Source organism: Salmo salar, chromosome 18 (assembly GCF_965601325.2).
Source record: "Salmo salar chromosome 18, fSalSal1, whole genome shotgun sequence".
In the NCBI taxonomy this organism is placed as follows: domain Eukaryota; kingdom Metazoa; phylum Chordata; class Actinopteri; order Salmoniformes; family Salmonidae; genus Salmo; species Salmo salar.
In genome coordinates this window covers 31346699-31359523 of record NC_138308.1, presented here as the reverse complement: position 1 = coordinate 31359523, position 12825 = coordinate 31346699, and the positions used below count along the sequence as shown (strand labels likewise).

The following is a 12825-nucleotide window of genomic DNA, read 5'->3' as shown; positions in this document are numbered from 1 at the left end:
TCTTCATTATTTCTCTTCATATGACAAGGATTAAAAATGATTTGCCAGTAGATTGTCGACTTGATTCATAATGGGGACTGCTAGCTAAGATTTTGAAAGTATGATGTTGACATAATGTGATTTGACCTCATTTTATCTGTGGTCAATGATCTTGAGCCTTCTTGGATGGGCACTTCTAATGTAACTCTATGGCAGCAACCAAGGGGCTAGAATTTTCTAGCTCTACCCTTACTTGGAGGTGACATATTGTCCTCATGAGTGACAGAACACTGAGCTAATCACGGCGCAACGCTCCATATTTTCTGTTTGATTGCCCCACCACTACAGAAAGCACCGAGCTAGGCTGAAACACCTGCATTTTGGAGCTGCCTTACTCAAGAAAACAAAAAAGAGACCATGTTTGTATTATTTTATTTACTCAATGATATAAACTCAGCAAAAAAAGAAATGTCCTCTCACTGTCAACTGCGTTTATTTTCAGCAAACTTAACATGTGTAAATATTTGTATGAACGTAAGATTCAACAACTAAGACCTGAACTGAACAAGTTCCACGGACATGTGACTATTAGATATTGAATAATGTGTCTCTGAACAAATGGGGGGGGTCAAAATCTAAAATAACAGTCAGTATCTGGTGTGGCCACCAGCTGCATTAAGTACTGCAGTGCATCTCCTCCTCATGGAATTCACCAGATTTGCCAGTTCTTGCTGTGAGATGTTACCCCACTCTTCCACCAAGGCACCTGCAAGTTCCCGGACATTTCTGGGGGGGAATGGCCCTAGCCCTCACCCTCCAATCCAACAGGTCCCAGACGTGCCTAATGGGATTGAGATCCGGGCTCTTCATTTGCCATGGCAGAACACTGACATTCCTGTCTTGCAGGAAATCACGCACAGAACGAGCAGTATGGCTGGTGGCATTGTCATGCTGGAGGGTCATGTCAGGATGAGTTTGCAGGAAGTGTACCACATGAGGGAGGAGGATGTCTTCCCTGTAATGCACAGCATTGAGATTGCCTGCAATGACAACAAACTCAGTCCGATGATGCTGTGACACACCGCCCCAGACCATGACGGACCCTCCATCTCCAAATCGATCCCGCTCCAGAGTACAGGCTTCGGTGTAACGCTCATTCCTTCAACAATAAACGCGAATCCGACCATCACCCCTGGTGAGACAAAACCGCAACTCGTCAGTGAAGGGCACTTTTTGCCAGTCCAGTCTAGTCCAGCGACAGTGGGTTTGTGCCCATAGGCGACGTTGTTGCCGGTGATGTCTGGTGAGGACTTGCCTTACAACAGGCCTACAAGCCCTCAGTCCAGCCTCTCTCAGCCTATTGCTGACAGTCTGAGCACTGATGGAGAGATTGTGCGTTCCTGGTGTAACTCGGACAGTTGTTGCCATCCTGTACCTATCCCGCAGGTGTGATGTTTGGATGTACCGATCCTGTGCAGTTGTTGTTACACATGGTCTGCCACTGCGAGGACGATCAGCTGTCCGTCTTGTCTCCCTGTAGCGCTGTCTTAGGCGTCTCATAGTACGGACATTGCAATTTATTGCCCTCGCCACATCTGCAGTCCTCATGCCTCCTTGCAGCATGCCTAAGGCATGTTCACGCAGATGTGCAAGGACCCTGGGCATCTTTCTTTTGGGGTTTTTCAGAGTCATTAGAAAGGCCTCTTTAAAGTCCTAAGTTTTCATAACTGTGACCTTAATTGCCTACCGTCTGTTAGCTGTTAGTATCTTAACGACCGTTCCACAGGTGCATGTTCATTAATTGTTTATGGTTCATTGAACAACCATGGGAAACTGTGTTTAAACCCTTTACAATGAAGATCTGTGAAGTTATTTGGATTTTTACAAATTATCTTTGAAAGACAAGCTCCTGAAAAAGGGACATTTCTTTTTTGCTGAGTTTATATACTTTTTACATTGTTTGCAAACTGATATGTGACACGTATGAATGTCAAAATAACATGCAAAACAGGAAAGCCCCCCCCCAATTATTATTTTTTTGTTGCTAAAAATGTGTGGGCCAAAGCCCTGAATGATGGGTCACCACTGGTTCTCTATCAGGCGGTGTGAATGGAAGGTCCGGAAAATCGTTAAAGACTACAACCACCAGAGACATGGACTGTCCTCTGTGCTTCCGCACGGCAAGCGGTACTGGTGAATCAATTCTGACACCAACAGACTGCTGAACAGCTTCTATCCCCATGCCATAAGACTGTTAAATAGCTAACTAAATGGCTGGGACTGAGTTGACCAATGTATTTTCTTCTTATTTTGCACTGTCTCTATACACACTCACAGGGCCCTACAGTTACGTACACTGATACTCCAACACATACACACACTCACTTCATCATTTGCTCGCAAACAATATGCACATACATTTATAGACTCTACACACAAACACCCACACATAAAATCATCATATGCTGCTACTCTTAATCATATATCCTGATGCCTTGTCACCTTACCCATATTTTAATTACCTTTATTTAACTAGGCAAGTCAGTTTAGAACAAATTCTTATTTTCAATGGCGGCCGAGGAACAGTGGCTTAACTGCCTTCTTCAGGGGCAGAACGACAGAATTTTACCTTGTCAGCTCGGGGATTCGATCTTGCAACCTTTCGGTTACTAGTCCAACGCTCTAACCACTAGGCTACCTGCCTACATACATTATCTACCTCTAGCGATCCAGCATCCCTGCACATTGTAAATATGGTACTGGAACTGACCCTGTACATAGTCTGCTGACATATTTAATCTTGTTTTTCTAATCTTATTTTTAGTATTACATTGATGCGTTTTGAGTTTGCAAGAAAGGCATGTCATTGTACTTGAGCATGACATTAAAACATGGAAATTGAAACTTAAATATCATCAGTGATAGATTTGAATTGATCAAAATATAGATGTTCCTTATTATAAAATGTAGCAGAATCCTCTAAATGCACCAGTGCAGTTAGTCAACATTTAAAAGTTGATTAGAGATGGCAGTGAATCTTATTTGTATTCGTATTAGTAGAATTGTTATAAAAGGGAAGGAACCGTGTAAATGGAGTCACAGTGGATCTGAGTAACAGCCATGTTCCTCTTTTAGCTGCATTAGTAATTCCACGATTCATCATCTTAACAAGAGACTTTAACGTCGTGCTGGAGATCTTAGAAACAAACTCGGCACACACCTTTTAAATTTAGCAAAATATTCTTTTAATTCTTTAAAAAAAATAATCTATTGTCATTTATCACAGGCAAAGTTAACAAATGTAACAATTTCATATTAATTGAAAAACAAAAACAATGATTTCATAACGGTGATATGGCACAGCCCGATGGCGACATGTAATCTCAGAATGGCAATGCTAAACCACATACCCAGAACTCAACTACATGTATAAATAATTTACTATCTCTTTATTAGCAGCTGGCCTAATGATGGCTAAGTGCTGCTACCATGGACATTAAATAAAGACAAATAGTTACTTGTTATCAATCAGAGATGAGTATCAGAATCATCCCCTTTATCCTGGGTTTAAATTTCCATCCGAGGTAATGCCGATCGATGGATTGTTTTTATAGAAATAGTCTCTATATAGAAATAGTCTCTATAAGAACAGTGTTAATATCTCCAACCCCTTTTTCTGTCCTCCAAAACAACAAAGTTTTCTGCACAATTGAACAGTTAGAGACTGCATCCCAAAAGGCACGCTATTCCCCACATAGTGCACACCCTATGAGCCCTGGTCAAAAGTAATGAACCATCTAGGGAATACGGTGCCATTTGGGACACAAAAAGTTTTAGTTCATCAGGAACAGTCCACGGTTCAGTTCCCACCCAGAGCATTGAGAGGGTCGTCGAAGATGTTGGCCAAGTCGTCCGCTGCACTGGTGTCCTGGGAGGGAGGGCTTTTCTTGGACTTGGATGGAGGCTGCTTGGCCATTGGCTTCACAGTGCTGGGAGAGAAGATGTCATCTGTACAGAGAGAGAGCATGTCCAGTAGATGTTTCAGTTCAACCTGGTGGCATTGTAAGAATGTGTGTGTACGTATGCCTATATTTGTCTGTGGTAAATTTCAACGTGCATGTTGAAAGTTAGAGGAACAACAAACAATGCAAGATATTCTGAAATATGTGCTCCGTAAACACCCACCAATATGATCATGAAAAATGGATTTAGTCTCCGCCTTCTTGGACTTCTTCTCTTTTGGTTTTGAAGTGGCCGTCAAATCAGCAAAGATGTCAACGTTGTCGTCAAACAGGCTGGCATCCAGGGATTTGTCTTTGTGAGCTATGGGGGTCGTCCCGGCTTCATCCTGGGACAACAGAAACAGACACATTCAGAAAAGAAGCAGACACACTTTCCCTCTACCTCCTGTTGCAGAGATCGTGACTCTTGGATAAGCTGAGGCAGCATGCGCTGAGCCAGACCAACTGCATTTAGACTACTACAATGTACTGTAGGGCTGAGAATTGCCAGGGACCTCAAGATATACACTGCTCAAAAAAATTAAGGGAACACTAAAATAACACATCCTAGATCTGAATGAATGAAATAATCTTATTAAATACTTTTTTCTTTACATAGTTGAATGTGCTGACAATAAAATCACACAAAAATAATCAATGGAAATCCAATTTATCAACCCATGGAGGTCTGGATTTGGAGTCACACTCAAAATTAAAAGTGGAAAACCACACTACAGGCTGATCCAACTTTGATGTAATGTCCTTAAAACAAGTAAAAATGAGGCTCAGTAGTGTGTGTGGCCTCCACGTGCCTGTATGACCTCCCTACAACGCCTGGGCATGCTCCTGATGAGGTGGCGGATGGTCTCCTGAGGGATCTCCTCCCAGACCTGGACTAAAGCATCCGCCAACTCCTGGACAGTCTGTGGTGCAACGTGGCGTTGGTGGATGGAGCGAGACATGTCCCAGATGTGCTCAATTAGATTCAGGTCAGGGGAACGGGCGAGCCAGTCCATAGCATCAATGCCTTCCTCTTGCAGGAACTGCTGACACACTCCAGCCACATGAGGTCTAGCATTGTCTTGCATTAGGAGGAACCCAGGGCCAACCGCACCAGCATATGGTCTCACAAGGGGTCTGAGGATCTCATCTCGGTACCTAATGGCAGTCAGGCTACCTCTGGCGAGCACATGGAGGGCTGTGCGGCCCCCCCAAAGAAATGCCACCCCACACCATGACTGACCCACCACCAAACCGGTCATGCTGGAGGATGTTGCAGGCAGCAGAACGTTCTCCACGGCGTCTCCAGAGTCTGTCACGTCTGTCACATGTGCTCAGTTTGAACCTGCTTTCATCTGTGAAGAGCACAGGGCGCCAGTGGCGAATTTGCCAATCTTGGTGTTCTCTGGCAAATGCCAAACGTCCTGCACGGTGTTGGGCTGTAAGCACAACCCCCACCTGTGGACGTCGGGCCCTCATACCACCCTCATGGAGTCTGTTTCTGACCGTTTGAGCAGACACATGCACATTTTTGGCCTGCTGGAGGTCATTTTGCAGTGCTCCTCCTGCTCCTCCTTGCACAAAGGCGGAGGTAGCGGTCCTGCTGCTGGGTTGTTGCCCTCCTACAGCCTCCTCCACGTCTCCTGATGTACTGGCCTGTCTCCTGGTAGCGCCTCCATGCTCTGGACACTACGCTGACAGACACAGCAAACCTTCTTGCCACAGCTCGCATTGATGTGCCATCCTGGATGAGCTGCACTACCTGAGCCACTTGTGTGGGTTGTAGACTCCGTCTCATGCTACCACTAGAGTGAAAGCACCGCCAGCATTCAAAAGTGACCAAAACATCAGCCAGGAAGCATAGGAACTGAGAAGTGGTCTGTGGTCCCCACCTGCAGAACCACTCCTTTATTGGGGGTGTCTTGCTTATTGCCTATAATTTCCACCTGTTGTCTATTCGCTCATCAACTCATCCTTGACCGCTGGCTATGTCCCTTCCGTCTTCAAGAGAGCGAGAGTTGCACCCCTTCTGAAAAAACCTACACTCGATCCCTCCGATGTCAACAACTACAGACCAGTATCCCTTCTTTCTTTTCTCTCCAAAACTCTTGAACGTGCCGTCCTTGGCCAGCTCTCCTGCTATCTCTCTCAGAATTACCTTCTTGATCCTAATCAGTCAGGTTTCAAGACTGGGCATTCAACTGAGACTGCTCTTCTCTGTGTCACGGAGGCTCTCCGCACTGCTAAAGCTAACTCTCTCTCCTCTGCTCTCATACTTCTAGACCTATCTGCTGCCTTTGATACTGTGAACCATCAGATCCTCCTCTCCACCCTCTCCGAGTTGGGCATCTCCGGCGCGGCCCACGCTTGGATTGCGTCCTACCTGACAGGTCGCTCCTACCAGGTGGCGTGGCGAGAATCTGTCTCCGCACCATGCGCTCTCACCACTGGTGTCCCCCAGGGCTCTGTTCTAGGCCCTCTCCTATTCTCGCTATACACCAAGTCACTTGGCTCTGTCATATCCTCACATGCTCTCTCCTATCATTGCTATGCAGACGACACACAATTAATCTTCTCCTTTCCCCCTTCTGATAACCAGGCGGCGAATCGCATCTCTGCATGTCTGTCAGACATATCAGTGGGGATGACGGATCACCAGCTCAAGCTGAACCTCGGCAAGACGGAGCTGCTCTTCCTCCCGGGGAAGGACTGCCCGTTCCATGATCTCGCCATCACGGTTGACAACTCCCTTGTGTCCTCCTCCCAGAGTGCTAAGAACCTTGGCGTGATCCTGGACAACACCCTGTCGTTCTCCACTAACATCAAGGCGGTGACCCGATCCTGTAGGTTCATGCTCTACAACATTCGCAGAGTACGACCCTGCCTCACACAGGAAGCGGCGCAGGTCCTAATCCAGGCACTTGTCATCTCCCGTCTGGATTACTGCAACTCGCTGTTGGCTGGGCTCCCTGCCTGTGCCATTAAACCCCTACAACTCATCCAGAACGCCGCAGCCCGTCTGGTGTTCAACCTTCCCAAGTTCTCTCACGTCACCCCGCTCCTCCGCTCTCTCCACTGGCTTCCAGTTGAAGCTTGCATCCGCTACAAGACCATGGTGATTGCCTACGGAGCTGTGAAGGGAACGGCACCTCCATACCTTCAGGCTCTGATCAGGCCCTACACTCAAACAAGGGCACTGCGTTCATCCACCACTGGCCTGCTGGCCCCCCTACCTCTGAGGAAGCACAGTTCCCGCTCAGCCCAGTCAAAACTGTTCGCTGCTCTGGCACCCCAATGGTGGAACAAGCTCCCTCACGACGCCAGGACAGCGGAGTCAATCACCACCTTCCGGAGACACCTGAAACCCCACCTCTTTAAGGAATACCTAGGATAGGATAAAGTAATCCTTCTAACCCCCCCCCCCCCTTAAAATATTTAGATGCACTATTGTAAAGTGGTTGTTCCACTGGATATCATAAGGTGAATGCACCATTTTGTAAGTCGCTCTGGATAAGAGCGTCTGCTAAATGACTTAAATGTAATGTAAATGTATTCCATTTGCACAACAGCATGTGACATTTATTGTCAATCGGTGTTGCTTCCTAAGTGGACAGTTTGATTTCACAGAAGTGCGATTGACTTGGAGTTACATTGTGTTGTTTAAGTGTTCCCTTTATTTTTTGGAGCATTGTATTATCACGATACTTAGGTGCCGATACGATAAGTATTGCGATTCTCATGATTCTATATGTATTGCGATTCAATACTGTGATTTTATTGCAATTTAATGTTTGAAACATACTGCTCACTGAGTATATAATACATTAAGAACACTTGCTCTTTCCATGACAGACTGATCAGATGAATCCAGGTGAAAACTATGATCCCTTATTGATGTCACTTGTTAAATCCACTTCAATCAGTGTAGATGAAGGGGAGGAGACAGGTTAAAGAAGGGTTTTTAAGTCTTGAGACAATAGAGACATGGATTGTATGTGTGCCATTCAGAGGGTGAATGGGCAAGACAAAAGATAAGTGCCTTTGAACGGGGTATGGTAGTAGGTACCAGGCGCACCAGAACTGCAACGCTACTGTTTTTACGGTCAACAGTTTCCCATGCATATCAAGAATGGTCCACTACCCAAAGGACATCCAGCCAACTTGACAACTGTGGGAAGCGTTGTTGGGCCAGCATCCCTGTGCTTTCGACACCTTGTAGAGTCCATGCCCTGACAAACTGAGGCTGTTTTGAGGTCAAAAAATGGGGGGGGGGCTAGGGGGGGGTTGTACAACTCCATAATAGTAAGGTGTTCCTAATTTTCAGTATACTCAGTGTATGTCTGCAGACAGACAAAAGAGCATGAGAAAATTTGTTTTAAATCAGTCATGGAAAGAAAAGTGCTGAAAACATGTTGACTCAACATTTTAAAAGAATTTGGAGAACTTGCTATAGGATGAAAAATACCTGAGTTTTGGCACAGATACCACCGTTTAGTGCTGGCTAACGTTACCGAACGCAACCCAGCAATAAAAAAATACTTGCGAGTCAAAGTATCGATATAATACCGTCCAAAATAATATGCGATATGTAACTGTATCGATATTTCCTCCAACTACTACGATGAATAATAAACTAAAATTACAATGATTGTAAGATAATGTAAATTCCTGGCTGCACAATAAATAAATAAAAACGGACAGATTGATTGTTCAATTAACTGACAATATTGATCATCATGACCAATACCTGGAAGAGGTCCTGTTTGGGAGTGGAGTTGCTCCCTGCCTTAGTGAATTTCCCCCCAGCAGTAATTTTAGTAGTGGGAGTGGAGCTCTTTCCCAACACAAAGATATCCTCTTCATCCTCCAGGAAGGAAGAGGCCTTTGCCTTCTTCGCCGACCTCGGCTTGACCTTCTGGAACAGGTCACCCATGGGGTCATCAAAGAGGGACGGAGGGGTCGCTTCTTTCTCCTTCTTCGGCATCAACTCACCCTCCGTAGTCTTTGTGGTGAGTTTGGGTGAGGGGGTGGTAAGTTTGGGGACTGGGGCTTGGGCAGGGACAGACCCGAAGGGGCTGTCAGACCCAAACAGGTCAGCCTCGTCGGGAGATGGCAGCACCTTCACCTTGCAACCCTTAGAAAAGTCTCTCTTTAGAGGGGTGTTGGATACTGGTAGTGTTAGAACTGATGGTCTGACAGAGACATCAGTGAGCAGGGATTGGGAGGGTAAGGAGGCAGGTAAGGAGGATAAGGCAGTGGTTGGGACTTGGTTGGGTAGACTAGGCCTGGGAAGGGTTAGGTTAGGTAGTGCCAGGCTAGGCTGGATTGGGTTAGGTAGTGCCAAACTAGGCTGGGTTGGATGAGGTAGGGTTGGGCTGTGTCCTGCCCGGTCCTCTCCCTGGTTTCTCTGGTCCACAGAGCGCTGAGCAGAAATCTGCCGTGCTGCCCTGGTCTGGGGCCTGCGGCGGATGGAGCCTTTAGCTCGACCCTACAGGAAGAGAAGACACATGAAGTCAGAACAGGGGCTTCTTTAGGAAGGTACAAGGTTAGAGCTTTAGGTGTGCTTTGTTTCCCCCACATCCCCGTTGCCTGACCTCTGACCCTTGACCAACCTTGTTGGCACACTGTAGCACGGACACCTGGACAGGGTGGTCGAAGCTAAGCCCTCCGTCGCTGGGGGACTGGGTCCATGCCGGTCTGGGGCTGAGGCCTGGTAGTCCACTGACCCCTAGGATCCAAGGGGACGCGCTAGGCAGGAGGGCAGCAGGGTTGATCACCAGGTTGGTCTGAGAGTGGGGAGGAGGAACACATTTGTTCATCAACTAAAGTCCTTTATAAGAGAGTGTTTGTAGCACAGTGAGGACACATGCAAATGGTTATCACATTATAGAATTTGATTTACAAGTAATTTTGTTCATGCAGTTCCTCATAATCATCAGAACAAAGCGGTAGACATACAGAGGATAGAGAGAGCCCAAGAATAAAGCCAAAATGTAGACATAGGAATGACATCAATTCATGCAGTTTCAGGAAGAAGAAAGGCTGAGCAATCACTTTCAGTCTGATGGTAAAAAAACTAAGCATTATGCGAATCAATCTGACAGTCACGCTGTCTCAGTTTAGCTTTTAAGCCAGCAGTGGAAAAGACGACATGATTCATGTCAAAGGCGGAGGTTCAAAGATGTCTGGCAGAGTACACGTTGGACGAATAAACTCTCACTCAGAAAGAGTAAAACGTTGATTGATTTAAAAGAAGTTATTTACTTGGAGTTTTCCAATTCGTGATGAAGGCTCTTTAGATTTTACAGGGCTTGGTGCTGGCTTCTGTGCAGTTGAACACCACAGATCAGGTGAAAAGGTCCAATGTAGCTGTTTTTATCTCAATATCAAATAATTTCTTGGTAACAATTAAATAACTGTGATTTTTGACCATTTTAATTGAAAAACAAAAAACAAAAATAGTGTCTTAGCGAAGAGCAATCTTTCAACAAAGAATTTTGCCAGGACTGTCTGAGTGTAGAGGGGATGTTGCTGTTATTGGTAGAGAGGTGTGGAACTCTTTCTCATTGGTCTATTAACTAATTTACCACCTGGTGACATCATGCCACCAAAACAGGCTGACATTTCAGGCAGTCTTTTCAAACAGCTCCTCCACAAAAAGGGCATTATCATTTTCACAATGTTATGCCAAACTCATAGTGTGGAAATATATCTAAAACATAGGAAAATCACGTTTTTGACCTTTAAGTAATCTTGACACAGACAGGAGTACCTCCAAAAGCAATGTGACAGCCTGGATAACATTCCCTTGAAATATATCACAGTATAACAAGTCTCAACTGAGAGGAGAGAGCATTACTGTCTATAGATATCCTTCAAATTCTGAAACCCTTCAATCATAAACACATTGGCAATCACATAGACTGCAGAGCACTAAGGCTGCATTTACACAGGCAGCCCAATTCTGATCTTAATTTTGTTTTTACTAATTAATCTTTTGACCAATCAGATCAGCTCTGAAAAAAAATCTAATTTGAAAAGATATGATGCGATTGATCAAAAGACCAATTAGTGGGGAAAAATATCAAAATTGGGCTACCTGTGTAAACCAGCCTAAGTAAGACTTTGTTTCATCAGCCTTATCTCACTCCCTGTGCCAGAAGGTTTTGGGGATGGCTCGTCTTTACCGGGTTTACTGGGCTTCTCCCATACTTTCTGAGGTCAAATGAAAGACAAGGACTGAGGGTGTAGTCATCAGTAAATTAATCAAGTTGTTATTGTATTGATTGAATAGGGTACCGGCCGAAGAGCTTTGGGCTTGACAGAGCTGAAGAGGTCATCTTCATCCTCATCACTAAAAAGTGTTGGGGCTGCTGACCTCACTGAGCTGGGCCTGGACTTCACTGAGCTACTGGCATTACTGGGCCTGAACCTCAGACAGGAACACAGCACTTTATCACCAGGATTATCAGAAGTACAATTCATTTATCACTAAAAGGAATAGCAGGTAGGACGCGTCAATGTGCATCCACCCTGGTCCTGGTGAGTGCAGGCTTTTGCTCTCGCCCAACACTAACACCTTTCCCATCTCACTGAGTACTGTCCCTAGAACTCACCACAGACTTGTCAGGCGTGGCGAAGATGTCAACGTCGGGGTGGTTGTCTCTCTGCTGAGTGTGACTGAAGAGCAGTTCCTCATCCTGGAACACCCCGGTACTGCTCTTGGTATGAGGACGCTCCTCTGTAGGCTAACGCACAGACATAGGATTTACACACATATACAGACAGGCGCACACACACACACACACACACACACACACACACACACACACACACACACACACACACACACACACACACACACACACACACACACACACACACACACACACACACACACACACACACGAATTGTCAGTAGTATGAATAAACAAACCCAGACAAACCTTTAGTGTGTTTATGGCAGCTGGTTTGCTAGGTATGATGATGGGGACAGTCCAGTCAGCACTCTCCTCATCATCAAACAGACTGATGGTGTTCTTCTTCATTTTGGACTCCTTTTCCATGGGGGGCGGGCCCTCCTTAGACAGGAAGTCATCACCATCCGTCTCGTCCAATGGGCTCTTAGTCTGCTTGTTAAGTGACAGGAAGATATAGAGTCTGAGTACAGCACCTTACACTTAGGAGCAGGGCTCCATCTCAATTCACCTTTCCTCAATCTCAACCATACTGGAAGAGAATGTCCAAGGTCCCTCCCCTTAGGCCTTCTTCTCCAATGCATTTTGAGAAGGAGAGAGGATGTGAGGCATTAACGAAAGATGAATTGAGAAAGGGCCCAAATTACTAAAACTAAGTTATGGTTAAGATTTGGGTTTGATGAGTTCAGCTGATCCTAGATTTGAGCTTAGGGAGAACTTCTACCCTGAGCCTCATGTAGCGTCTCACCTTGGCTGCTCCCAGTCGGTCTCCCAGCACGTTGATCCCTCCAAACAGACTGACGGCCCCTACTGGCTTCTTCTTACTCTCACTGCCCTCAAGTAGAGAGGACAGGGGCTGTACCTCAGGACCCTTCGCTGCCCTCTCCTCTGCATGCCTCTTCTCCACTGGGGTGGGAGGTTTGTCTGTGTGGACCACAGCAGCAGCCTAGAGAACAGCACAAGGGCACAGGAGACAGGGGTATGAACTAGGGGGTAAATTACTAGTTGTTTAAAATTCAACAATACATACATGTCACTGCAGGGATGTTACCACACATATATTTCCATGAGTACAATACAAACAGTACTTTCCCCAAAAAAATATCATGAATAAAAACACATTTTTCATTCAATATTTGAATTGTTTT

General features: G+C 45.7%; 1 protein-coding gene across 5 annotated transcripts in view; it reads right to left on the bottom strand.

The window, feature by feature from the left end:
• Window positions 1-3200: 3200 nt before the first annotated feature.
• LOC106577190 (WASH complex subunit 2C) overlaps window positions 3201-12825 on the bottom strand; it is a 28223-nt gene continuing 18598 nt past the window's right edge. For 4 of the 5 annotated variants that reach the window (XM_014155042.3, XM_014155041.3, XM_014155038.3 and 1 more), the window contains exons 21-27: window positions 12426-12623; window positions 11927-12112; window positions 11597-11728; window positions 9593-9766; window positions 8728-9468; window positions 4165-4327; window positions 3201-3987 (exon numbers count right to left, since the gene is read on the bottom strand). In XM_014155042.3, the coding sequence (XP_014010517.3) occupies window positions 3839-3987; window positions 4165-4327; window positions 8728-9468; window positions 9593-9766; window positions 11597-11728; window positions 11927-12112; window positions 12426-12623 (1743 nt within the window). In that variant the 3' untranslated portion in view covers window positions 3201-3838. The remainder of the gene's footprint in view (window positions 3988-4164; window positions 4328-8727; window positions 9469-9592; window positions 9767-11596; window positions 11729-11926; window positions 12113-12425; window positions 12624-12825) is intronic. The other variant, XM_014155040.3, reaches the window with a different exon arrangement.